Genomic DNA, 27,396 nt, shown 5'->3' with positions numbered 1-27,396 from the left:
AAGACTAGTTTAAAATGTAGAACTAATAAACCAATGACCCTTTTTCTGCATGACAAAATTTAAATGCTTTAAAAATTGATATAATGAAACAGACTATAGAATTAATGTCATACTCATCATAGCTCTGAAATGAACTATATGTAGATAAATATAGATTTAATCAATAATCTATTATAAATGTATGTATAGCCTTGATAAGCTTGGCATACATAACTGCCCCTATAGCTCAGTGGTTAGAGCACTGGTCTCGTAAACCAGGGGTCTTGAGTTCGACTCTCAATGGGGGCACATTATTTTTGGGTGTGGTTTTTGTTTTTGGAATTGATTACAAGGTTGAAATAATCAATAAAAATCGATAAAACTATGTATTAGGTAATGAATTACAATGTACAATAAAATCTGAAAATTGATTTTCAAATCACTATCAGAAATGTTTTGAATGCCGAGGTATAAGTCGTGTTAGTTAACATAATTGAAAAAAAAAGTGAAATGGCATAATTTCAGTACACAATGGATGAGAGAGTTGGAAATCAATTAAGTCCTATACAATCATTGATTTTAAACAGGAAAGGAAGAATTTCAGTATTGCATTTGTTCAGTGTTTTCCTAACTGGTAGTATATTTGTAAATGTGACCTTTGTCTTTGAACAATAGTCAGCACTACAAAAATTTGATATTAATATATGCCTGGGCATCCAAGAATATATGCCTGGGCATCCAAGAATGAATTAGTAAACAGTTTGTAAAGCCTAATTATAATGCATGTTTCAATGAACAAGATTTTTGATGAAATTTAGAACACCATTTCTAGCATATGTCATCCACAATGTGATGACCAATATGGACTCTAGTCTTGAAGGTGACAACAAATTACTGGTAATTCCTGTCAACATTTATATTAGATCATATTTCATACTCTTTTAAAAGTTTTAAGAATACAATTTTGCACATCTAATTTCCTCAGTTTTTGCGGTAATTTGGAGGAAAGAATTTTAATATTCTGTAATGACTGTATCAAATACATTAACCATGTTAACTGCAGTTCAAAAAATATTTTAGGATGACACTGAAATCTACCAAAACACTGTCCATTTTTAGAGATTTAAAATTGAATTAAAATACAGTTTTCTTCTAGGTACTATGAATATAATGTTATTCATCTTCTCTTTTTAGTCCCAAAGGTGCATATGGTGTTCCAATTCAGTATGAGAGAAGTTTCCGCTGGAAGTTAGGACAATTTAGATACTTATGTCAATCCAATGCTTTACCAGGACATGTTAAAATTACAGTTTCTAGAGACAATCTGTTTGAAGATTCTTTTGCTCAGGTATGTAAGCTGCCACTAAGGGGTATAAAAACAAAAACATGCATGATTAAAGTTCGATTTCACAATGAAAGCAGTTTTTATACGACCGCAAAAAAATTTTGAGGTCGTATATTGGTATGACGTTGGCGTCCTCGTCGTCGTCGCCATCGTCGTCCGGCGTCGTCGTCCGAATACACAATGGTTTTCGCACTCTAACTTTAGTTTAAGTGAATGGATCTCTATGAAATTTCACCATAAGGTTCAATACCACAATAGGAAGGTGGGGATTGATTTTGGGGGTTATGGTACCAACAGTTAAGGAATTAGGGGCCAAAAAGGGGCCTGAAAATAAGCATTTTTGTAACTTCCAGACATAACTTGTGTGTTAGCATATGGATCTCTTTGACATTGTACCACAAGATTCCATATCACAAAGGGTCAATGCTGGGATTGATTTTGGGGTTAATTGCCTCAAAATTTTAGGAATAAGGGGCCAAAAGGGGGCAAAAAACAAGCATTTTTCTAGTTTCATGACAATAACTTGTGTGTAAGTGTATGGATCTTTCTGAAATTTTACTACAAGGTTCCATTTCACAAAGGGAAAGCTGGAATTGAGTGTTGTGGTAATTGCCCAAAACGTTTAGTAATAAGGGGCCTAAAAAGGGGTTTAAAATAAGCATTTTTTAGTTTCTAGACAATAACTTGTGTTCAAGTGTATGGATCTCTCTAAAATTGTATTACAAGGTACCATACCTCAAAGGCAAGGCTGTTATTGAGCTTGGTTTGGGGGGAAAGGGGGGTGGGGGTGATGAATCATAAGGGGGGCAGGGGTCAAAAAAGGGGTAATTTTTTTTTTTCATTTTTTTTTTGTTTAAAATTTACATTTTAAGTTAGTTATTTTTTATCACGAAGAGAAAGTAGGAATTGAGTTTTGGGGTTAATTGCTCAAACATTTATGAATAAGGGGCCAAATATTGGTCAAAAATAAGGATTTTTTTAGTTTGCAACAAAAACTTGTGTTCAAGTGTATGGATCTCTGTGAAATTGTATTGCAATGTACCATACCACAAATTGAAGGTTGTGATTGAGGTGGGGGATGATGAATCAAAAGGGGGTTGAAAAAATGTGTGGGAGGTAGGATTTTTTTTTTTCCTTTTTTTTTCTTTAAAATTTTCCATTTAAAGATGGTTGTTTCAGATTTATATATGAAAGAAAATAATAATGATACGGTTATATATCATGAGGAATTGAAATTCAAAATTATGTATATTGGAAATTTAAGTTACATTGGAAAGTAATAATTGGCTTTGGGGGGGGGGGGGGGGGGGGGGGGGGGGTGGTTATGGCTCTAATGTTTAAGGAATAAGGGGAAAAAAGGTTAAAAAACAAGGGTTTCCATTTTAATAGACAAATAATTGAGTAAAGAACATTATTTAAAAGCAGTGTAAGGTTGGTAATTCAAACTCATTTAAATATCTCATCTACACTGCTTTTAAATTATGTAAATTGGAAATTTGCCAACAATTTTAGTGTAATAAACTTCATTGGAAATTTGCCAATATAAAATTTTGCTGATGAAGGTATTTTGTTTACCTTTAGCCTTGACTATGAAGTCATTTTCTATTTTTATAGCCTTATGATGTAGTTGAATTATTTAATACTTTTATGATGTGTTTAAATGGGGTTTTATCATGTTTATGGTTGCAAATTTATTGTTTTAGTATAATAAACTCCATTTAAAATTTGCCAATAAAAAAAATTTTTGTTTATTTTTAGCTATGATTATGATGTCATTTTCTATTTTACTTTTATGGTTGCAAAGAAATTTGTATTTTTAGATATTACTGTTAAATGATGCTGATTAAGGTTTTTGCTATGATTAGCCATGACTATGATGTCATTTTCTATTTTAATATCTGTTATGATGTATTTAAATGGGCTTTTATGGTTACAAAGGAATTTTATTTTTAGATATTACTATAAAATGTTGCTGATGCTGATTAAGGATTTTGTTTATTTTTAGCCATGACTATGATGTCATTTTCTATTTTAATACCTTTATGATGTAATTTCCATTTTTAGATATTACTGTTAAATGATGCTGATTAAGGGTTTTTAGCTATGTTTAGCCATGACTATGATGTCATTTTCTATTTTAATATCTTTATGATGTATTTAAATGGGCTTTTATGGTTACAAAGGAATTTTATTTTTAGATATTACTTTAAATGTTGCTGATTAAGGATTTTTGTTTATTTTTAGCCATGACTATGATGTCACTTTCTATTTTAATACCTTTATGATGTATTTAAATGGGCTCCCATGTATTTAGATTTTTGATTATTTATACATGTTACCAAATTGGTCCACATTGAACAAAAACGGTCCAAATTTCAACTTTATTACATTACATCAAACATTGAATTCTACATATTCTTTGATATATTGAAATTAACAAACAATTTAGTTTATGGATATTCCACCATAATAGGTAAATTAAATTTTTTCCAGTTCTTACACCACATTCATCCTGTGTCAGAAACCTATGCTGTGTCAAATATTTAATGACAATCCAAAGTCATAGCTGTATCAAGCTTGAATTTTGTGTCCATACTTGCCCCAACTGTTCAGGGTTTCGACCTCTGCGGTCGTATCAAGCTGCGCCCAAGCGAAGCATTTTATTAGTTTTGAAATTTGCCTAAGCTATTCACATACAATGTGATAATTATCACCTGTTTATATGTCAAAAACACTGACAAACATGTTACATGAAAATGATGACGTAAAAAACACTGACAAACATGTTACATGAAAATGATGACGTAAAAAACACTGACAAACATGTTACATGAAAATTATCATGTCAAAAACACTGACAAAATGATCATGTCAAAAAGACTGACAAACATGTTACATGAAAATGATCTTTTCCAAGCTCATATAACAAATATTTTAGCAGTTATCTATAGATGAACAATCACATTGTGTTCAAGAACTGTGGACTGTTAGTAAAAGAAGTAAATTTATTGATAACCAAGATGTGGGGTATTTATCAATTAGACAGCTATTCCAACTCCTTAGCAATAGACAGATATACAATATGTCAAGGTTTAAATTTCACTGAGTCTGAAAAGTTTAAACTGAAACAACTACTGTAAATTCAGAAATTATTGCGATGTTTTTATTATTGCGAAAAATGCGACAGAGTTATAATCGCAATAATTTAAACTCGCATTTTGAAATTTTTTATATGAATTAAACAGGATTTGTCTCAATATCGCAAAAAATAAAATCGCATTTTAATCTAAAATGACAGGGTCGCAATAATAAATGCACGCAATAATTTCTGAATTTACAGTATTAAAGAATACCATCAACACCTACTTCTCCAAATAACAAAAATCCTCAAAACATTATGATACGACATTTGTATATAATTAACTACCATTAGGTTCTAGACATGAATCGATTCATACAGTTATATTTTTAAAAGAATATCCAAGACAACTTGAGTATATATTTCAGATGAAAATTCGAGGTACCTGAATATTAATAAAAAGTTTTGTGTAAATGAATGTTGATTTTATTTTAACATTTTAGTTGAGTGTATCAACAATCTGATTAAAATATAGATCCTGTGTCCATGCTTTGCTTACAAGGATCTGACAATGTTCAGCCTACTTTCTGTTTTAAAGAACTTTCAAGATCCTAAGGTTTTATCCAAATGATACACACCTTCAAAAATGTGGAGGCAGAATTCATAGGCTAATGTAAGAATTAACTGAACAGAAAGTAGAGATTAATGTTGTCAGACTTTTAAGCAAAGCATGGACACAGAATCTGTATCATCAGATCTTAGAACTAAATATCAGTTACAATTAAAAATTTGTAAAAATAGGAAACAGATTTAGGAACTGTTATGTACTGTTTAAGGAATTTGGAATGTTCAATATAAATTTGTTTTTAGATAATGAGGTTACAGCCATTTGACCTGAGAAGACGGTTATATATAATCTTTAAAGGTGAAGAAGGTCTAGATTATGGTGGTGTAGCAAGGTTAGTATATAATGAACTGGAAATAGTTATGATGACAATAGTTACAGCAAGCAATATTAATAAGAAATACACAAGTTGAAATCAGATACATTACAATAATCACATTTCTGTATGGCTAGATACATCATATTCAAACTTCATATGACTACTTGCTGTGTTTAAATAACTCTAGTTTTATAACAACACTTATGTGAACTGCAAATTTAAGTTGTCGACATGTTTCGCCATAAGATCAGCATCAGGATCTACATCTAGTGGTATTAAATTAAGTTTATTTGACAACCTTGCGTACCATTGGTATCCACTTAAAGGATCTCTACCAATACGAAAATTAAGAGGTGTTTGTTCAGCAGTTCTTTATTTGTTGTGTGTAAGTAAATGAATACTAATTTTTTCAAGACAAAGTTTAAGAAATTCTATTATGTAAGTAATTTTACAACCAAAATACTTGGCAACCGACACACAAAAATTCTTCCAAAGTGTTTGTTTCATTACATAACAAAGTAATGATCTTTTTTCTTTCTTTCAGAGAATGGTTCTTTCACTTGTCACATGACGTATTAAATCCGATGTATTGTTTATTTGAGTATGCCAGCCATAACAACTATTGTCTTCAGATTAACCCTGCTTCTAGTATTAACCCAGATCACCTTATATACTTTAGATTCATTGGACGGTTTATTGCCATGGTCAGTTTCTTAACAATATTCAAGAGTACTCTAATCTTAGAAATAAAGCAAACACTTGTTTGATGAAACAAGAAGTAGAAATTAAAATTATTGAGAGTTTGTATGCAACCAAATGAAAAAGGAGTATTTAAATGAAGAAAACAATGAACAAATAAAACTAAGCATAGTATAATGAAATAATACAAAACAAAATTCACAACTGACAAGTTTCATAGATATGTCTCTTACCAGGAATTAAGTTGTACCAGCTCGAAGATTTTGTTTGAGCTATACACAGTAAGCAGATTTCTTGAAAAGTGGTGGTCCAAAGGTCCTGACCACAAAAAATTGCAAGGGATCGACACAATTTTGATATTTTGCAATAGAAATAATAGTAAGGACCAGCAGATTTTCTTCAAGGACCACCAGGGAAAAAATATTTTGAGAAATGAGCAACTCTGTTAATTAACATACCAGCTTTGTTGCTTTCAATGACAAATGAAGAGTCTACAGTAGTACACCAATATTCAAAAAGTAGGAAACCCATTTTTAATATACAAATCAAGATATGAAAATAAATGAGGGAATCTCATGCATTATAAATGGAGCAATATGGAATTAGATACAACTTGTAAATTAGCAGATCAGCCAACTTTTCTGGTATTTCAAGATTTAAGATGAGGAAAACATGTCTTTTGTAAGTCGAGACACAACCATGTTTTATCTGTCAAATAATTCATGATGGTGACCGTAAAACTTGTATAATGTGGATTATAGTCGTTCTTCCTTGTAAAGGTGTTGGGAGTGTCAATGTGTTATGAGCACACCATGCACACCCCTGAAAATAAGTTCTGTATAATGTGAACAGACAAGTGTGTAACATAATATTTAAATGCGAAGCTGTAGTCAATTGAGAAAGAAAGTGTAGAAATATCAAAAGTTTATTATATTATTTACAAAGCAGTGTTTCATGACTCATTGATATTGATTTGACATGCACACACTATTTCTTATGAAGTTGTTGCATATGTTGATGGTTACTATGGACACAGTAACCCAGGTTATAATAAAAAAAGTAATTTTCCAAAGATAAATGTAGCATTATATGTTTGTATTTCTAATTGTAGGCCTTATATCATGGGAAGTTTATTGACAGTGGATTTACATTACCATTTTATAAGAGAATGTTAAATAAGAAGATTATGTTGAAAGATGTAGAAACTGTAGATTCAGAATTCTATAACTCATTAACGTGGATCAAGTAAGTGAAGCATGGAAAGCTTGGTGTGATAAATTTGAGAACATTTGATGACGTAATTAACTTTTGTAATATTCTTCTACTGAACGATTTGCTGCTGATATTGCCATGTTATTCAAAGAATGATAGATGTTTTAGCTTTAAATTACACGCCAAAATATTTGAGAATAAATGATTACAACATCTATTACAACTTTAGTAATTTCAAGAAACAAAAAAAATCTTTCAAGTTGAATCATTTTTGGGGAATTTATTCAAGTCTAAAGCAACTATAATTGAAAGTTAAGATCTAATCATGAAAACTTTAAGAATTAAAGAGTTCTGCATAAGGGGAATTTACTGGGACATACAGTTTGCTATATTGATAATTGACAGGACCCCTAGTGATTGATATACTGTGGATTCATTATTATTCGTTTGATACCAATTTTCGTGTATTTCGTGGGTGCAAGTGAACCACGAAATTATATATTCAACGAATGCCAAACTTCCTATAGACTTGTATACAGACTTTGCCAAAACCACGAAATTAAATATCCACGAATATGCAAGTTTTTCTCAATCCACGAAAATTGGTACCCACGAAAATAAATGAATCCACAGTAATGGGAATTGACTGGGCCCTTAAAGTTTGACACAATGGGAATTGACTGGGCCCTTAAAGTTTGACTCCATGGGAATTAGCTGGGCCCTTAATGAATGACACAATGGGAATTGACTGGGCCCTTCGAGTTTGACACAACAGGAATGGAATGAGCCCTTAGAGTTTGACACAATGGGAATTTGCTGGGCCCCAAGTTTGACACAATTAGAATTAGTTGGGCCCTTGGAGTTGGGCATAATGAGAATTGACTGGGCCCTTTGAGTTTGACAATGGGAATGGAATGAGCCTTTAGAGTTTGACACAATGGGAATTCAGAGTTCGCGAAAACTTATTTTGACCCGTCGGTCATGGGACCGACAAAGCATGATTGTCAGTCCTACAAAATTTTAGCCAGTCCTACAAAATCTCTCAATTTTATCCTGAAAAAAATTGATAACATATTTTATCGAAAAATAACTTTATTAATATTAGTTTTATTCTTCGCACCCACAGGCAAATTAACAATGAAAGACCAGTTCAGGTCTTCTGATTGTTCTTATTTAAAGTCATCTTCACTATCCATTTCATCATCTGAATCACTTTCTCGGCTGTTACAGTATTTGTTTGCTCCATTGTAGGGTTCAATCGCCGATTGTTTGCCAGGGATGGCTCTATGGACAAATTAAGTAGGCCACGTGTAGATCGCCGCTTTGGTTTGTTTATAATAAATGTGTAAACCAGTACCGGAAATTGGCAGCGGATACATCTGATAACCGATGTAAACACTTATTGGAAACAGTTGCGGTACATCTAATAACCGATGTAAAAAAGTGCCGAAATATGCACTACAACGGCCGTTTTTACATCGGTCATTGGGACCGGCACTAGCCTTCAAAATACTGGTCCGAGCCTCATTTTGACCGACAGGACCGACAGGACCGACCATTTTCGTGAACTCTGGGAATTTGCTGGGCCCTTAGTTTGACACAATGGGAATTAGCTGGGCCCTTGATGTTTGGCATAATGAGAATTGACTGGGCCCTTAGAGGTTGACATTATGGGAATTGAAAGCAGTAGACTGATATTATAAAAAATTGTACATTTTCAGAGATAACGATATTGAAGAATGTGGGTTAGAGATGTATTTCTGTGCGGACTTTGAAATTCTTGGTAAAATTGATCAGCATGAATTAAAGGAAGGAGGTGCAGATATTAAAGTAACAGAAGAAAACAAAGAAGAATATATTAAGTAAGTAAATGTGAAGGAAACCATCAATATTTTCTGAATAAAATCACCTGTTTTACTAACAGGTTATCCCCAGCCAACTATGTTTATAAATTAAAACAGGACCAGATAAGTACTTCTGTGGTAAAACATATTAGAAATTTAATGATTCAGCAGAAATGTTTAACTGTGATCTCAAGCTTAATTGATTATTCATTTACTCCTAAGCTATGCATTAAATATTTACTGCAGAATATGGAAACTTTACAATACAAATACATTTGAATTTATTAAAAATATTTTTTATAAATTTTTTTTTTTATTGGAGCAAAAAATGACATGATTGATTTATCATCATTACATAATTAAAATGTCGTTAGTGCAAGGATTTATGTGATTTATTCATGTGAAAGTTTAAAGAATCGTTTAATAGAAATGCAATTATTAGATAACATGTACTGTTAGCAGTGATAGCATCTTTATTTCCCCATTTGTCTGTTCATGTACATAGAGAAATCATGTACATTGTATATATAGAAATAGCAAAATTCATCGTTTGATATAGGAAACTTCAAAAGTCATTCTGATAAATACAAAATAAAATTTATTAGATAAAAAGTTTACAAGAGTTTCATTAAAATCCTTTCTCGGGTTTTAGAAGAGATACTGTTAAGGAAGTCCTGTCCCCTTTTTGAAATATTCTGTTTGCAGTGTCCTTTAAATTTAATATAAATTAGAAAGTGTTAAACAAATTATTTTATATATATGTTTCGAAGGTATTAAATTATTCATTAGTTCACCTACTTAAAATTCAAAGAAAACCTTTTATCTCTGTCTATGATCAACCTGTATTTATTTCAGCCTAATGACCCAATGGAGATTTGCACGAGGAGTAGAAGAACAGACCAAAGCATTCCTGGAAGGATTTAGTGAAGTTGTACCATTACAATGGTTACAATATTTTGATGAGAGAGAGTTGGAGGTAGAAACACACATATTTTCTTTTAGAAATGTCAAGTCATTGTTTTAAAATAAGGATAAACTCATTTTTATACGACCGCAAAAAAACGTATATTGGTATCACGTCGTCATTGTCCGAAGACATTTGGTTTCAGGACAATTACTTTAGTATTAGTAAATAGAAATCTATGAAATTTAAACACAAGGTTTATAACCACAAAAGGAAGGTTGGGATTGATTTTGGGGGTTATGGTCCCAAAAGTTTAGGAATTAGAATAAAAAATGGTGGTGGGGGGTGGAGACAATTTTTTCTCAAGATTTCAGAAATCAAAAAGAAAATTTCTTCACCTGGGGGCCTCTCTGGCGGATTGGCCTAACTAGATCCATTACTGCATCTCTATGCTGTCAACAGCTAGGTTGAGAGTTTGAACCCCACACATGGCAGGTGCCTTGACCTTTATATTAATTGATTAGGATTGGGATTGTCAGTTTTCCTGCCAAAGGTCATGGTTCTCTCCAGGTACTCTGGCTTCCTCCACCAATAGAAAATAGCCATTGTGTTGAAAATTGCATTTAACTACAAAAGTCAATCAATTATATAATTGACCTGCTGTTGGCCATGACATGAGAATTGCTGTGGATTCATTTTTATTCGTGGTATACCAATATAAGATAACACACGAAAATCTGCAATTTAGACAAGAATAGAAGATAACGCACACAAAAGTCTGCTATTTAGACAAGAATATAAGATAACTCACACGAAAGTCTGCTATTTAGACAAGAATATAAGGTAACACACACGAAAGTCTGCTATTTTGACAAGAATATAAGATAACACACATGAGAAGGTCTGCTATTTAGACAAAAATATAAGTTAACACACACAAAAATCTGCTATTTAGACAAGAATATAAGTTAACACACACAAAAGTCTGCTATTTAGACAAGAATATAAGATAACACACAGGAAAGTCTGCTATTTAGACAAGAATAGAAGATAACAAACACAAAAGTCTGCTATTTACACAAGAATATAAGTTAACACACACAAAAGTCTGCTATTTAGACAAAAATATAAGATAACACACAGGAAAGTCTGCTATTTAGACAAGAATAGAAGATAACACAAATTTAACTTATATTCCTATACTGTATGAAATCTTAAATTAGTCCTCTTGCTTTTAGGATTTTCACCATTTTATATTGCTTTCAGTTGATGTTGTGTGGTATGCAGGAAATAGATGTTGATGATTGGGAAAGGAGCGCAATATACAGACATTATCAGAGAAACAGTAAACAGATTATGTGGTTCTGGAAGGTAAAGTTATATGAAGAAGTATTCTAATAGTCAGGTGTCCGAGTGGTCTAAGTAGGTTATCTGCTGTATCACTAGCCTGTCATCACTGAAGTGAGTTCGAACCCTGCATTTGGCAGGTGCGTTGGATTCCAGTCTTAATGGTTTAGCATTGCTAGTTTTCCTGATGAAGGTCGTGGTTCTCTCTGCAAACTCTGGCTTCCTTCACCATTAAAACTGACCGCCATGATAAAGTCAATATAGCTTAAAGTGGCGTTAAACACTAACATTCAATCAATCTAATATATAGTATTGAAAAGGGATTATAGAAAACTGTCAAACTTCAGGACTCATTGATACTTTGAAAACAATTGTGTAGATTTTATACCCTTTATTGATCAGGTCAAATGTGTTTTCACTCTTGATATCGTGCCAAACCCTTTTATAAGAAATAAATATTAAAATTATAGAACTTTTATACGTTAATGGATGTTCACCAAGGTACGAAAAATTTTAAGAGAGGAAGTACATTTGAACTTTCAGGTGCCAGTATTAGAAGTTTTATATGCTTTACATGCAAGTATTTTCTAAATCCAAATTAATTTTGTTGGAACATGGATAACTAAAATCAATAAATATACATATTATACAAATGTGTAGCACTGAATATCTGGTTAAACTCATTCCTTATGCTGTAAATTGATTTATTACTGGAAAAAATGTCATCTTTGTTTTAATATGCTTTACATTCAAAGGGAGACAACTGCTAAACTTTTGGCATTATATATTTGTTTTATTTTTAAAGATATGTGATATTTCATGTTTTTATACGACCGCAAAAATTAAAAATTTTTTGGTCGTATATTGGTATGACGTTGGCGTCGTTGTCGTCGTCGTCATCTGGCGTCGTCCGAAGACACATTGGTTTTCGCACTCTAACTTTAGTTTAAGTGAATGGATCTCCATGAAATTTTACCATAAGGTTCAATACCACGAAAGGAAGGTTGGGATTGATTTTGGGGGTTATGGTACCAACAGTTAAGGAATTAGGGGCCAAAAAGGGGCCAAAAATAAGCATTTTTGTAACTTCCAGACAATAACTTGTGTGTAAGTTTATGGATCTCTCTGACATTGTACCACAAGGTTCCATATCACAAAGGGAAGGCTGTAATTGATTTTGGGGGTAATTGCCTCAAAATTTTAGGAACTAGGGGCCAAAAAAGGGGCAAAAAACAAGAATTTTTCTAGTTTCATGACAATAACTTGTGTGTAAGTGTTTGGATATTTCTGAAATTGTACTACAAGGTTCCATATCACAAAGGGAAATCTGGAATTGAGTTTGGGGGTAATTGCCCGAAACGTTTGGGAATTGGGGGCCAAAAAGGGGCCAAAAATAAGCATTTTTATAGTTTCCAGACAATAACTTGTGTTCAAGTGTATGGATCTCTCTGAAATTGTACTTCAAGGTACCATACCACAAAGGGAAGGCTGGGATTGAGTTTGGGGTGATGAATCATAAGGGGGTTCAAAAAAATTTGGGGGGGGGGATTTTTTTTTTTCTTTTTTTTTCTTTTTTTCCTTTTTTTTTTCTTTTAAAATTTTCCATTTTAAGTTGGTTATTTCTGATTAATATTTAAAAGCAAATAATAATGATATGGTAGGAGATACACACCAAACAGGATGTGTAAATTATTATATAATAAGTATTGTGCAATAGCAAGAAATCTTCAATTGCACAGTATTGCGCAATAGCAAGAAATCTTCAATTGCACAGTATTGCGCAATAACAAGAAATATCCAATAGCACAATATTGCGCAATAGCAAGAAATTGTCAATTGTACAGTATTGCACAATAGCAAGAAATATTCAATTGCACAGTATTGTGCTAAAGAAGATACTTCGTATAAATTGCTTATTTCTTGATCGATTTCAATGGAGTTTTATTCTTGAATTCTTGGGGTTCTTTAATATGCTGAATCTAACCGTGTATTAAGTTTTTAGATTTTGGGCCCCGTTTTTAAATTGGTCCACATTGAGGTCCAAAGGGTCCAAAATTTAACTTTGTTTGATTTCATCAAAAATTGAATTATTGGGGTTCTTTGATATGCCGAATCTAACCGTGTATTTAGATTCTTAATTTTTGGTTCCGTTTTCAAATTGGTCTACATTAAGGTCCAAAGGGTCCAAAATTAAACTTAGTTTGATTTTAACAAAAATTGAATTTTTAGGGTTCTTTGATATGCTGAATCTAAACATGTATTTAGATTTTTGATTATGGGCCCAGTTTTCAAGTTGGTCCAAATCGGGGTCCAAAATTAAACTTTGTTTGATTTCAACAAAAATTGAATATATGGGGTTCTTTGATATCCTGAATCTAACCATGTATTTAGATTTTTGATTTTTGGGCCCCGTTATCAACTTTGTCCACATTGAGGTCAAAAGGGTCCAAAATTAAACTTTGTTTGATTTCATCAAAAATTGAATTCTTGGGGTTCTTTGATTTGCTGAATCTAACCATGTATTTAGATTTTGGATATTGGACCATAATAGGTGAATGTCCAATTTAAAATTTTTAAGTTCTTAGACCACATTCATTCTGTGTCAGAAACCTATGCTGTGTCAAATATTTAATCACAATCCAAATTCAGAGCTGTATCAAGCTTGAATGTTGTGTCCATACTTGCCCCAACTGTTCAGGGTTCGACCTCTGCGGTCGTATCAAGCTGCGCCCTGCGGAGCATTTTATTGGAATTTGGAATATTTTTAATTATTTCAAGAATTGTTAGAATTTTAGGAATATACTATATGGCTTTACCTACCTCATCTGACAGTTCTCACATTTCTCTATGAGTTTTTTTACATTTTAGTTTGTGAGAGATATTGACAACGAAAAAAGAACCAGGTTGTTACAGTTTGTAACTGGTACATGTCGACTCCCTGTTGGTGGATTTATGGAACTTATGGGTAAGGAACCAGTATCAGATTCATGAATGAAAATGGATATTTAGTATAGCCTGTATAGCTATAGGATTATAAAAAAAATCAAAGAAATTTACTAAATAAAAAAGCAAAGATTTCATAACTGAAAATGTGATTCTCATCTTCTGTATGTCCTTTTCAATGTCTATATTTTGATTTACCACATTCATGAAGAAACTTATCCCATACAAACTAAGTTACACACACATAAAGATCAAGTTTATGAGAAATATAAGTTTATAAAAATTTTGTTGTGATAAAGGTTTTTGTCGAGCCTTCGACTTTTGTCGAAAAAGCGAGACAAAGCGATCCTACATTCCCTCGTCGTCGTCGGCGGCATCCACAAATATTCACTCTGTGGTTAAAGTTTTTGAAATTTTAATAACTTTCTTAAACTATCCTGGATTTCTACCAAACTGGGAAAGAAGCTTGTTTATGATCATAAGATAGTATCCAGAAGTAAATTTTGTAAAAAAAAAATTCCATTTTTTCCGTATTTTACTTATAAATGGACTTAGTTTTTCTGCCAGTTAACATTACATTCACTCTGTGGTTAAAGTTTTTAAAATTTTAACAACTTTCTTAAACTATCCTGGATTTGTACCACACTTGGACAGAAGCTTGTTTATGATCAAAAGCTAGTATCTAGAAGGAAATTTTGATAAAATTTTGTTCCATTTTTTCCGTATTTTACTTATAAATGGACTTAGTTTTTCTTCCAGTCAACATTACATACATTCTGCAGTTTAAGTTTTTAAAACATTTATTAGATTCATAAATTATCCTGGATTTTTACCAAACTTGGACAGAAGCTACTTACAATCAAAAGATAGTATAGAGAGGAATATTTTTATTAATTTTTTTCCTCATTTTTGTTGAGCCTGCGAATAACACCAAAAGTAGGCGAGACACTGGGTTCCGCGGAACCCTTACGAATTTTTTTGTCAGTAATTTCATTTAGGTTTCTTGAAACAACTGGTTTCAATTTTAATACAGTTATTGCTATACTGTGAAAGTACTTTTATTCGTGGGTATCAATTTTCATGGTTTGATCAAAAGTTACATGTTCGTTGGTTCTTAAATTCATGGATTTTAGCTACAGTTTTCTGAAAAAATCTAGTGAAGAATTTGAAGCCATCAGAAACAAAGATTCTTGAAAAAAATCTTATGTTGTTTTATAATGATTTGTGGGACATTGCAAAATAAGGTGTTCATTTCCACTTACAACGTTCATGTTTTATTACTGATAATATTCGTCAAATTATGAATAAAATAATAGCTTTCTGAAATAAGCTGATTCATCTATGCCTACAAATAGACAACTTTCGAGTTCGATGCATTTCCGTCAAAAACTTTGTTTTAGTGAACATCATTCGTGCGTTTCGGGGCATCGTCACTTCCGTTCCCATGTTGAGCGAGTGGTTGGAAAACTATGATGCTATATTGCACGTATTATTCAGAAAATTGAATTCTCATAATTGACAATCAGCACTGCTGTCATTAGAAAATAGTGATTAAGTACCTACAGAACAAACATTATTTCTAGTTTATCCTGCACAAGGATGATCACTAAGACGCTTGATGAACGTTAATAGTGCAGGGATACAGGCGATCCCCTCTATCTGGTAAATGACGTCATAAAGGCGTGCATAATTGACGAGTTTTTTCCGGTGAAGGACAAACTCGAAAGTGGTCTATTGTCTTGATTGAAGGAAATTATAAAGTAAACATTTTGATTATAACACACATGTAATTAGAAGTGATGACACAAGTTAACCTGAATGGAAGGATCAACAAACTAACAATCATCAAAGGTGTTAATCAGGCCATAAACATGTCACTTACAGAAACGGTTACCTAAAACAAATGCTACAAATGTACTTTTGAGTTGAAGAATTAATTCTTATGAAATAAAAAAGAAAGCTTAATATGAATTTTTTTTTTCTCATGAGTATTATGAGGAGATAAAATGAACACTTCATCATCGCTTATCATCACCGAAAGTCTGACTTTCATGGATCAAAACTAATTTTTCATGAAAGGTTAAAAGTTGTACTATATATAATCAGTTTAGGTTTTTAAAGATTAGAAAGGTTAAATCCTGTCTGAAGTTATCTAGTTCAAAGTGAGTTTGCTGCAATTGGATGTATTCTTTAAATTATATGCTCGTATACATGTAGTCAAATCTACATTGGGAACTTTCCATGTCCTGATTTGGACAACAGTGGTTATATTTCGTTGGACACTTAAATTCGTGGATAAAGCCATCCAAGAAAACAAGGAAAATTTGTACCCCACAAATAAAAGTACTTTCACAGTAGTCTATTTTTATGTATTCAATAAAAAAGTATAAATACACAATCTGAATAATTTTGTAGGGAGCAATGGACCACAGAGGTTTTGTATAGAGAAAGTAGGAAAGGAAACATGGCTGCCTAGAAGTCATACATGTTTTAATCGGCTGGATCTTCCTCCATACAGAAGTTACGAACAATTAGTAGAAAAACTGACGCTAGCAATAGAAGAAACTGAAGGATTTGGACAAGAATGAGAAGAGGAACTCATAGTCTTTCTAAAACATTGTAAACAATATGAAATTTAATGTTAGAGGCACAAGCCAAAAAACCAAAGACCTATTTTCTTGTATTTCTGTGCATGGTAATTGTATGATTCCATATGTTTACCTTAAATTGGACTATAATAGAGTAAGAAGTTCTCGGTGATTGATGTGGCATTTTGTTTTGCAATTGATTTGATTTGGTTTTTTCAACTTTGAAAAAAATCTTTTGACAATAAGATATAATTTCAACTTAATATAGAGAAAAAGCTGAGCAATTTAGAATGAAAGGTTTTTTCACTTTTTTTCTTAAGCTAAAACATAGATTTTGTACATTTCAGATTTTGTTGTTGTAGTAAACTTGTGTTGTTTAAGAGATAATATTTCTACTGAGCTTTAGGATAATATTGTATGGTTGATCTTGGTTGTAAAAATACAAGGAAATATAGTCTGATTTGGTAGAAATATCAGAATGTTCATATTATTCTGCTAAATAGGATTTTTTAGTACTGCATTCTCATATTTATGTGCTTGCCAATCTCATACTGGTTTGCTTGCCAGCTGATTAAAAAGCCTTTCGTCACTATTACTAATTAAAATTAAATGATCTGTTTTTAAGTGTCATCAGAAATTGGTTTTAGATATTAGGACTTCCTTTTTTGACTGCTGATTCTATCTCTCAGGTACTAATTGAAATTTTATTTTATTTCATTACCAAGTATTAATAAGGTGCCTTTTCCCAGTGCTTGAACTAGATAATTTGCAAAAATAAGCTTTAATCTGGCAATTGAAAAATAAATCTTACCTAAAAATGGCTACAGGAAATAGTAAAATCAATAGACAACTTTCGAATTCATGAACTTTCCTGTAAATTTCCTATGTCACAATGCTTATGTTATAAGCCACAGTAAGAACCGATTGTTCAATGACATCGTTTTAGCCGATTGACGTCAGGTCAACCGGTGTAATTCATTCATAAAAAACCTCTCCAGATTGGTATTTTGTAGAGAATTGTGGGATACGAGTTCTAAATGATTCTGATTGGTGGGATAATCATGAAAATGGTTGTTACCTCTACATTACTGTGATCTTAATTGTTAATTATTGTTGTCTTATCTAACTTCAACTATACAAACTTATAGTCAGATCATGATCAACATTTGTTTTACTATGTAAATGTGGTGTTGAATGCTATTAATTGGAGGGTCTGTCTCCATTGCAGGACTTACTGCTAGTATGTTATATTGGACTTTTTAGATATTTTGAAGGTTTAAAAAATTTCTCTTTCAAAATAATTGACAAAAACTATACCATACAGGGTAAGTTTTTGAATCCGGATTTTTTTGTTGTATGATTGAACACAGGAAATGACAATAAAAGGTTTAGTGATGGGATCTTACAAAACTTCAGAAATACACAGGAAATGACAATAAAAGGTTTAGTGAGGGGATCTTACAAAATTCAGAAATACACAGGAAATGACAATAAAAGGTTTAGTGAGGGGATCTTGCAAAACTTCAGAAATAGAATATTTACCAACAGACCAATAGAAAACAGCGTTAAAGTTATTATTATTTTTTTTTAATTTTATAAATTGCATGATTTTTTTGTAATTATCATTGATGAATGAAACACTTTCATAGCTATGTATTATGTACTATTAATGAAATATATTTTACTTTTGTTGACATAACTTGAATACATGTTGTGTTTTTTTTCCGAAGCTTAATATGCAAAAAAAAACCAAAACATTTCATATGATTAAAATTTGAAGTATTCATGCATTGTTAAGAACTAGAACTGGAAAAAAACTCCAATAAACCCCAAATAATTAATTGCTACATTAACAGATACATGATTTTATTAGATAGTTTGTTTAGTTGAAGTCAGATAGGTTTTGTTTTGTTATGTTGTTGTTTAATATATATATATATATATTGTACATAGCTTTTTGAAACTACTTGAGGAAAGCTTAGAAAACTGTAATTAACTCTTCTTTTAAGTTGTATTTGGTGTGTATCATTGTTTGGTCTATGCATGAATGTTTTCTGAATGAGGATGTGTAGTTTGTCAGGTGATTTAGGAAATAAATAATACATTGATTAAAAAATTACACTTTCTTCAATATAGTTCAAAAGGCTTTTGTCAACTATAAAAGATGCTGGTTCCTGAAAGTATTTGGGGCAGCATATTATCTCCCTTTTTATGGTAAATTTATCCATCAGTTTGTATTATTGCATGTTGAATTTGCTTTATACTTAAATGCATGAAGTTGCTTTGGCTGTTCTGATTTTAATTCTGAATAAGCATATGTTGTATTGAATTTTGTTTTCAAACCAGTTTTTATACTTCAAATTTTACTTGAAATACACAATTGTGTTACAATATGAAGAATTTTAAACTCAGTTGAAGTTTTTAGTAATATTTGTTGAGAGAATTAAACAGCATGTAACAACACTCTGTGGAATGAAAATAGGTAGAGATACAAATTAATTGTTCTAAGACCAACTTCCAAGTTTCTGGACATAACTAACTGGATTCTTGCAATGAATGCAAATTGATTTGTATATTCATTTAATAAATACTCCAGAAAATAAAACAGCTTCCAATCAACATAACAAATTAATTTAGGTTATAATTTTGTTTTAGATGTAGGATATGATTGATTTTCTTCTGATTGTTCACACATATCATGCTTTGTTTGTGATAGAGATTTCATGGGCATAATCTTAACAGGAAAGGAATACAAAAACATTTCATAGATCAGATTTTACCCTTTTTTGTTGATAAAAAGATTTATTGTAATGTTACTACACAATGATCAAAACTATTAAGCTGTGGTAATTTTACATTAGAACACATGAACATTTTGATTTTGGTTGTATAAAGAGGTGAAACTAGTAATGAAGTTGAAATTTAAGAGAAAAAATGTAAACATTTTTGGGGATGTTGAGATTTTGTTCTTCGTTGGAGATTATTGGATGCAGTTGAGGTTTGAAAGATCATATGGATTACTGTTATAAGACATACCCTATTGTTATTAACATCAAATATTTTAGAAAATCCTGCCAACTGAGACCACTACATATAAACATTTATTGTATAGGTACTTATAACAGAAACTTTATTACTAACAGGCAATGTTTTGTGTTCCTCTCATGTTTGGGTACATTGACTTCATGTGTAGATTATTTATTTGCTTAAGTATTTTGAGTAGAGTACAGTTTTATGTACTTCTATGTTTCATATCGGTTTAATGTTTTGGGGACATTAATTTTTACTCTTCTTCCTTTGATTTCTATATTTCCTTTTAACATTATTATGCTTCCATTTACGATCAAGTCATTTTCAAACTATTTTTTTATATAACAAATTAATTTCATTTGTCAGTAAATTAATTGAGTTTCTTTAAATAAGAAAATTTTATAATTGATTTGTATTTGTAATAAGAAAATCTGCAGTTATCTATGTATGTGCTCTCTTATAACAGGAAAAGTGAAATTTCTTTAAATGTTGTCTGCAAATTATGCATTTGTTGAAACGATGTGCTTCAAATGTCATCTAATTATAAAAGGTGAATGAACAGTTGTATTTTTTTTGTGATTTGTAAATAGATACAGGTATCTGATCATTGTATATATCATAACATCATCAATGTTATTTTGAAGTTTGAAGGGTTATTCTTTCTAGTCAAATGTTGCATTGGTCTTGAAAACATAGTTTACACACAAAGATGCCTTGTTACATTCAAAAGGCAGATGAAACACAATAAATGTTGTGGATATTAATCTGAAGTTTTTATGATGATATTGTAGACAGTATTTCATTTGAAACTTTCAACAGTTGTAATGTGTATTGTGCTTTATGGATTATGCAACATTTACTGAAAATATAACATTTTCAAATTTGTTCAATTATTCTTCTTTACATTATATACTTTAAATAACCATAATAATTCATTATGAATTTTAAATTTAAATGATGCTATAGTCTTACATACATAAATCTTTGCTTGCATTTGTCTGCCCTTGTCTGATTAACTTACTTGACAAGTAGATCTGTATTGTTTTGTTGTTCGGAGATAATTTTGTAGTTTTATTACAATCTGCTATTTAGCATTCCAAAATAAAATGTTTGTCTTCATTGAAGGCACTTTTCAAATTGCTGCTTTTGGTTGATGTATCAATATGCCACCATTTCTGGAATTTTTTTTTCTCCCATTAAAAAAATACTTGAAATTGCTTTGATGAATTTTTCTATTTTAAAAATGCTTCCCCCGGTATATTATATGCTTAAAACAGTAATTAATAATGGTAATGGCAGAGTAAATATGAAGACAAAACCATAATTCGGATTATATAATTATTTTAAAGGTAAATTTTTTTTAAGTACCCTGTTCATAAAACACTTTTATTTTTTATTAATGAACTTTGGTTATAATGATATGGATAAATATAGGTGTTTTAGACTTACTATAGTTGTGTGATCTGTTGGTATTTCATCTTTAAATTTATAACACTCCTTTAATAGATGGGTTTGGCCATTCTCTATAGGTCCATTCTGGTAGTAATACTCCTGCCAATATTGAAGTATTTATTCATCCTTGAATTTCAAATTTTAGGGTTTAAGGATTCCTGATGAAGGTTAATCCAGAAAATTGCTTCTACAATTTATCAAGTGTTATTGTCATGAACGCCCTAACTTTTTTCTTTCTTATACAGACCTGGCTATTTCCTTAATATATAAGTTTTATCCAACATTAACTAGCAAGCCAGAAAGTATGTATTTCAATGGTATATCAAGAAGAAAGGACAATGATGAGAGTCTTCAGTAACATTTCATATGTACTGGCACACCTTAAAGGTTCTATTGTAAATACAAATTTTATAAATGATGTTTTTATATAAACTGAGAAACGACAATACATTCATTTGATAGCTATGATAAATAAAGATGTACATGTAAAATATTGATGTAATATTTCAGTCTGTTATAAAATTATTGTCTGTTTAATTATCAGAAATCGTTCATTTGTATGTTTCTTTAAAAGTCCCTATGCATGTGTTTTATTTTATTTCCTATTTGCAATAGCATAATGAGTCCACTGACGAGAACAGCAACTGTTTATAAATCTTTAAATTTGCTAATTGTTCAAACAGAATGAGTTATAATAAACAGATAGAAGTTCCATAAGTTTCCTGAGTATTTGTTAGGTTCTCGCTCATAATCTCTAGTATTTATGTGAAGAGCAAGATGATGACAGAGCTTTCTCTTTTTCTGTTATTTCAAAACTTAAAACTACAATATTGAATGTATATAGTGTCTTATTCTAAAATAATTATAAACAAACGGTACATGCATTAAACTAACGGTACATGCATTAGGATTTGTAGAAATGTTTTTTCCGAATTAAGTACTATCTGAGCAACATTTACTCTCACTCTGTGCGCAACAATATATATTCTTAGGTTTGTTTTTTTTGGTGGTTTTTATTAGATAAAAGATCAATTTCAGGAGAAAAATGACAGAAATGTACTCATGTTTTTCTCCTCGCATTATTGCATATAATCAGATGAATAATGTAGACATTTGTCACAAACCAGGTGTTGTATTTTAAAAATGCTTAATTATGTATGCAAGCTATATGTAAGAACACACAAAAGGTGTATTGGGATTGGCACATTGTTATTGTCTAAAGGTGCCAAGACCATATACAAAAAATGGCCTTTGCATAGATTTCTTGTTTGTAATGTTTTCTTCATTGCTTGGGATAGGCATCATGATTTATCGTTATTTATTCATGTGTGATTCTAAGTTAAATTCTTAAGTTTTTCAAACAGACTGAAATTAAATATTTTATAAATCTAACATTGAATGTTTTTTTCTGCCCTGCTAGACCACCAACAAATCCCTTATAAGGACTCCTGGTTTTTATACGACCGCAAAAAAATTTTGTGGTCGTATATTGGTATGACGTTGGCGTCGTCGTCGTCGTCGTCCGAATACATATTGGTTTTCGCACTCTAACTTTAGTTTAAGTGAATGGATCTTTTTGAAATTTGACCATAAGGTTAAATACCACAAAAGGAAGGTTGGGATTGATTTTGGGGGTTATGGTACCAACAGTTAAGGAATTAGGGGCCAAAAAGGGGCCAAAAATGAGCATTTTCTAGTTTCCAGACAATAACTGTGGAACGGTGTATGGATCTCTCTGAAATTATACTACAAGTTTCCATACCACAAAGGGATGGTTAGGATTTGCTTTGGGGGGTTATGCCTCAAACCGTTTAGGAATTAGGGGCAAAAAAGGGGGAAAAACAAGGTTGTCCTGGTTAATGGACAAATACTTTAGTACAAAACATAATTTAAAGCAGTGTAAGGGAGATAAATCAAATACATCATTGAAATTATCTCCCTTACACTGCTTTTAAATTATGTATAAAGTAATGGTTAATGAACAATAAAGATAATCTAAAACAGTGTAAGGGAGGTAATCCAAATACAATGTTTTGGTTACTTCCCTTACACTGCTTTTAAATTATGTTTAAAGAAATGCATATTTATAAAGGAAGACCAGTAAAAATATCTGTAAATGTTTTCATCTTTTTTTTTTACAAAAAAATCCATATGAAAGATTTGACACTATATTTTTATTAATTCTATTATAAAATAGATTAAGTTAGCACTATGGTAAATTTAAATGGGTAATTATGGTTGCCAACTCCATTGGAAATTTGAATTGAGATTATGACCATATCTTGAGGGAAAGAATTTTTTTGGGGGAAAAAGGGGGGGGGGGATAAAAAGAAATTGTGGAGGGCCAATTTTTTCTCATTTCAGATTTCAGAAATTAAAAAGAATTATTCTTCAAATATTATTTTTTTTTCAAATTTCAAATATTGAAAAATTTCAAGAAGTAATCTTTAATTGCACAGTATGGCGCATTAGATTTGTAAAATCTTTGATCACATTTATTTATTTGTTATGCCGAATCTAACAGTGTATTTAGATTTTTAATTTTGGGTCCAGTTTTCAAATTGGTCTACATTAATGTCCAAAGGGTCCAAAACTAAACTTTGTTTGATTTTAGCAAAAATTGAATATATGAGGTTCTTTGATATGCTGAATCTAAACATGTATTTAGATTTTTGATTTTTGGCCCAGTTTTCAAGTTGGTCCAAATTGGGGTCCAAAATTAAACTTTGTTTGATTTCAACAAAAATTGAATATATGGGGTTCTTTGATATGCTGAATCTAACCATGTATTTAGATTTTTTATTTGTGGACCCTGTTATCTAATTGGTTCATATTGAGGTCAAAAGGGTCCAAAATTAAACTTTGTTTGATTTCATCTAAAATTGAATTATTGGGGTTCTTTGATATTCCAAATCTAACCGTGTATTTAGGTTTTTAATTTTGGGTCCTGTTTTTTAAATTGGTCTACATTGAGGTCCAAAGGGTCCAAATTAAACTTAGTTTGATTTTAACAAAAATTGAATTCTTGGGGTTCTTTGATTTGCTGAATCTAAACATGTGTTTAGATTTTTGATTATGGGCCCAGTTTTCAAGTTGGTCCAAGATAGGGTCCAGTATTTAAACTTTGTTTGATTTCAACAAAAATTGAATATATGGGGTTCTTTGATATGCTGAATCTAAACATGTATTTAGATTTTTGATTATGGGCCCAGTTTTCAAGTTGGTCCAAATTGGGGTCCAAAATTAAACTTTGTTTGATTTCAACAAAAATTGAATATATGAGGTTCTTTGATATGCTGAATCTAACCATGTATTTAGATTTTTTATTTGTAGGCCCCGCTATCAAATTGGTTCATATTGAGGTCAAAAGGGTCCAAAATTAAACTTTGTTTGATTTCATCGAAAATTGAATTATTGGGGTTCTTTGATATGCCAAATCTTACCGTGTTTTTAGATTTTTAATTTGGGTCCCGTTTTTTAAATTGGTCTTCATTGAGGTCCAAAGGGTCCAAATTAAACTTAGTTTGATTTTAACAAAAATTGAATTCTTGGGGTTCTTTGATATGCTGAATCTAAACATGTGTTTAGATTTTTGATTATGGGCCCAGTTTTCAAGTTGGTCCAAGTTGGGGTCCAAAATTAAACTTTTTTTTATTTCAACAAAAATTGAATATATGGGGTTCTTTGATATGCTGAATCTAACCATGAATTTAGATTTTTTATTTGTGGGCCCCGCTATCAAATTGGTTCATATTGAGGTCAAAAGGGTCCAAAATTAAACTTTGTTTGATTTCATCAAAAATTGAATTATTGGGGTTCTTTGATATTCCAAATCTAACCGTGTATTTAGATTTTTAATTTTAAGTCCCGTTTTTTAAATTGGTCTACATTAAGGTCCAAAGGGTCCAAAATTAAACTTAGTTTGATTTTAGCAAAAATTGAATTCTTGGGGTTCTTTGATATGCTGAATCTAAACATGTGTTTAGATTTTTGATTATGGGCCCAGTTTTCAAGTTGGTCCAAGTTGGGGTCCAAAATTAAACTTTGTTTGATTTTAACAAAAATTGAATATATGGGGTTCTTTGATATGCTGAATCTAACCATGTATTTTGATTTTGGACATTGGACCATAATAGGCTAATTAAAAAAATTCAAGTTCTTAGACCACATTCTTTCTGTGTCAGAAACCTATGCTGTGTCAAATATTTAATCACAATCCAAATTCAGAGCTGTATCAAGCTTGAATGTTGTGTCCATACTTGCCCCAACTGTTCAGGGTTCGACCTCTGCGGTTGTATCAAGCTGCGCCCCAGCGAAGCATTTTATATGGTTGTGTAAAAGGGGCTATTCCATTTGATACTGATTGAATGTTGGATGGATGTAAAATGTTGTGTCAGTGATGATAGGGCTATATCACAACAATAAAAACTAACTAAAGACAAGTTTTATCATTTAGTATGCCAGATGTACATTACGTCTAAATAAGTCTCATCACCTTATCATTTAGTATGCCAGATGTACATTATGTCTAAATAAGTCTCATCACCTTATCATTTAGTATGCCAGATGTACAGTACGTCTAAATAAGTCTCATCACCTTATCATTAAGTATGCCAGATGTACATTACGTCTAAATAAGTCTCATCACCTTATCATTAAGTATGCCAGATGTACATTACGTCTAAATAAGTCTCACCACCTTATCATTTAGTATGCCAGATGTACATTATGTCTAAATAAGTATCATCAACTTATCATTTAGTATGCCAGATGTACATTACGTCTAAATAAGTCTCATTAATGGCTATCAAATCTAAACAGTCTGTAGGCTAAATAAGTTACAAAGTTGAGGAGCATTGAAAGATTTAAATTCCAAAAATGGTTCAAACTAAACATGCCTGGGGATAGAAAAAAATCTAAGTGTTTAGAATGATTTTAACATTTTTGTAATAGTTAATTTACTAAAATGACTGCTTTGATATTTTAAGCCAGCACTGCTGATTTTTTCGAGGATGAAATGTCCACCAGCAATGGTATTGACTCAGCTATTGTAGATTCCAGGGTTATATTTCATTAGGCTAGACAGGGTTTTCATCTACACTAGCTGCAATATCACATTTCAAAGAAATTTAAAAACCGAACAATTATCCATTCAATAGTATGAAATGTAAGATTTAAAGCATTGGTGTTGTTTCTTAGATAAAACAATTATTTAAAGTTTATCATTTGAAAACTTACAAACAATCCAAAATGATAGTAAAACATGCTAGCAATTGTTATCCACTCAAAGTAATTTCTTAACCCAGAATTTTGAAATTTCTTCAAACATTAAGGATTGATAAAATCAAGGTATTTTTGATATGCACTTTCAATAGCTGAAGACAGGAAGGTGAATAAATACATTATTTGGGGAGGCAATATATTTAAAATTAGATGTGGGATTTATATCAATGAGACTGTAAAGGATCAACAAAAACAAGAAGAAGACATCTAGAAGTCATTGTATTGTAATCAAAAGGAGAGTATTGTTTGATATTTTTCAAAATCTAATTTGTCCTAATGTTTTTGAACTGTAATGTATGTCACAAGAGTAAACTAAATAAGAAGGTTATTCATTGTAAGAATATTTATTTTCATACACGGAAAATATGCTGTCATATTAAATCATTTATGAGGTGCTTGCATGCAAGAAAAGCTAAGTTAAGTAATAAATCCCCATAGCTAGTGCCAAAATCAAATTGAAATGGTGGTATTGTATGGTCAACCACTCATGATGACTTACAGTACTAGTTCATAAAAAATGTACTTGGAAAAATGGCAGATGTTACATAAAAGTAGCATGCATGGTATGTAAAGTTGCTAGTTAGCCAAAACTGGTCAAAGTCTCATAACTGCTGCAAAAATTGTCTCAAAAAAGTGTCAATATGGTATGGTCAACTACACAAAAGACATACAATTCATCTCTTACTGCACAATGAAAGAAATCTCACAAAGTATCAAAGCTTTCAATAACATGGCCTAGAAGGAGTA

General features: G+C 31.3%; 1 protein-coding gene, 1 long non-coding RNA gene and 1 other non-coding gene across 6 annotated transcripts in view; all 3 read left to right on the top strand.

Moving 5' to 3' along the window:
* Positions 1-22,758, top strand: part of LOC127702713 (NEDD4-like E3 ubiquitin-protein ligase WWP1) — a 51,969-nt gene extending 29,211 nt beyond the window's left edge. The window contains exons 12-21 of one of the 4 annotated variants that reach the window (XR_007982549.1): positions 1,174-1,327; positions 5,274-5,362; positions 5,892-6,051; positions 7,158-7,291; positions 8,980-9,120; positions 9,958-10,078; positions 11,273-11,377; positions 14,222-14,318; positions 16,712-18,270; positions 18,382-22,758. Coding sequence is in view for 1 of the 4 variants with exons in the window: in XM_052207005.1 (XP_052062965.1) it covers positions 1,174-1,327; positions 5,274-5,362; positions 5,892-6,051; positions 7,158-7,291; positions 8,980-9,120; positions 9,958-10,078; positions 11,273-11,377; positions 14,222-14,318; positions 16,712-16,884 (1,174 nt within the window). In the remaining 3 variants the exon portion in view is untranslated. Of the gene's footprint in view, positions 1-1,173; positions 1,328-5,273; positions 5,363-5,891; positions 6,052-7,157; positions 7,292-8,979; positions 9,121-9,957; positions 10,079-11,272; positions 11,378-14,221; positions 14,319-16,711 lie in introns of all 4 variants that reach the window. The other 3 variants (XR_007982548.1, XR_007982547.1, XM_052207005.1) reach the window with 3 other exon arrangements.
* Positions 216-288, top strand: Trnat-cgu (transfer RNA threonine (anticodon CGU)). The gene has a single exon. It is a non-coding gene; the product is annotated as a tRNA-Thr (tRNA).
* Positions 22,759-22,816: 58 nt separating the features above from the next.
* On the top strand, positions 22,817-25,808 carry LOC127702728 (uncharacterized). Its single transcript, XR_007982557.1, has 2 exons — positions 22,817-24,863; positions 25,261-25,808. It is a non-coding gene; the product is annotated as an uncharacterized LOC127702728 (long non-coding RNA).
* The last annotated feature ends 1,588 nt before the right edge of the window (positions 25,809-27,396 follow it).

This window comes from Mytilus californianus, unplaced genomic scaffold (genome assembly GCF_021869535.1).
Source record: "Mytilus californianus isolate M0D057914Y unplaced genomic scaffold, xbMytCali1.0.p SCAF_5, whole genome shotgun sequence".
Lineage (NCBI taxonomy): Eukaryota > Metazoa > Mollusca > Bivalvia > Mytilida > Mytilidae > Mytilus > Mytilus californianus.
This window is presented reverse-complemented; position numbering and strand designations above follow the sequence as displayed.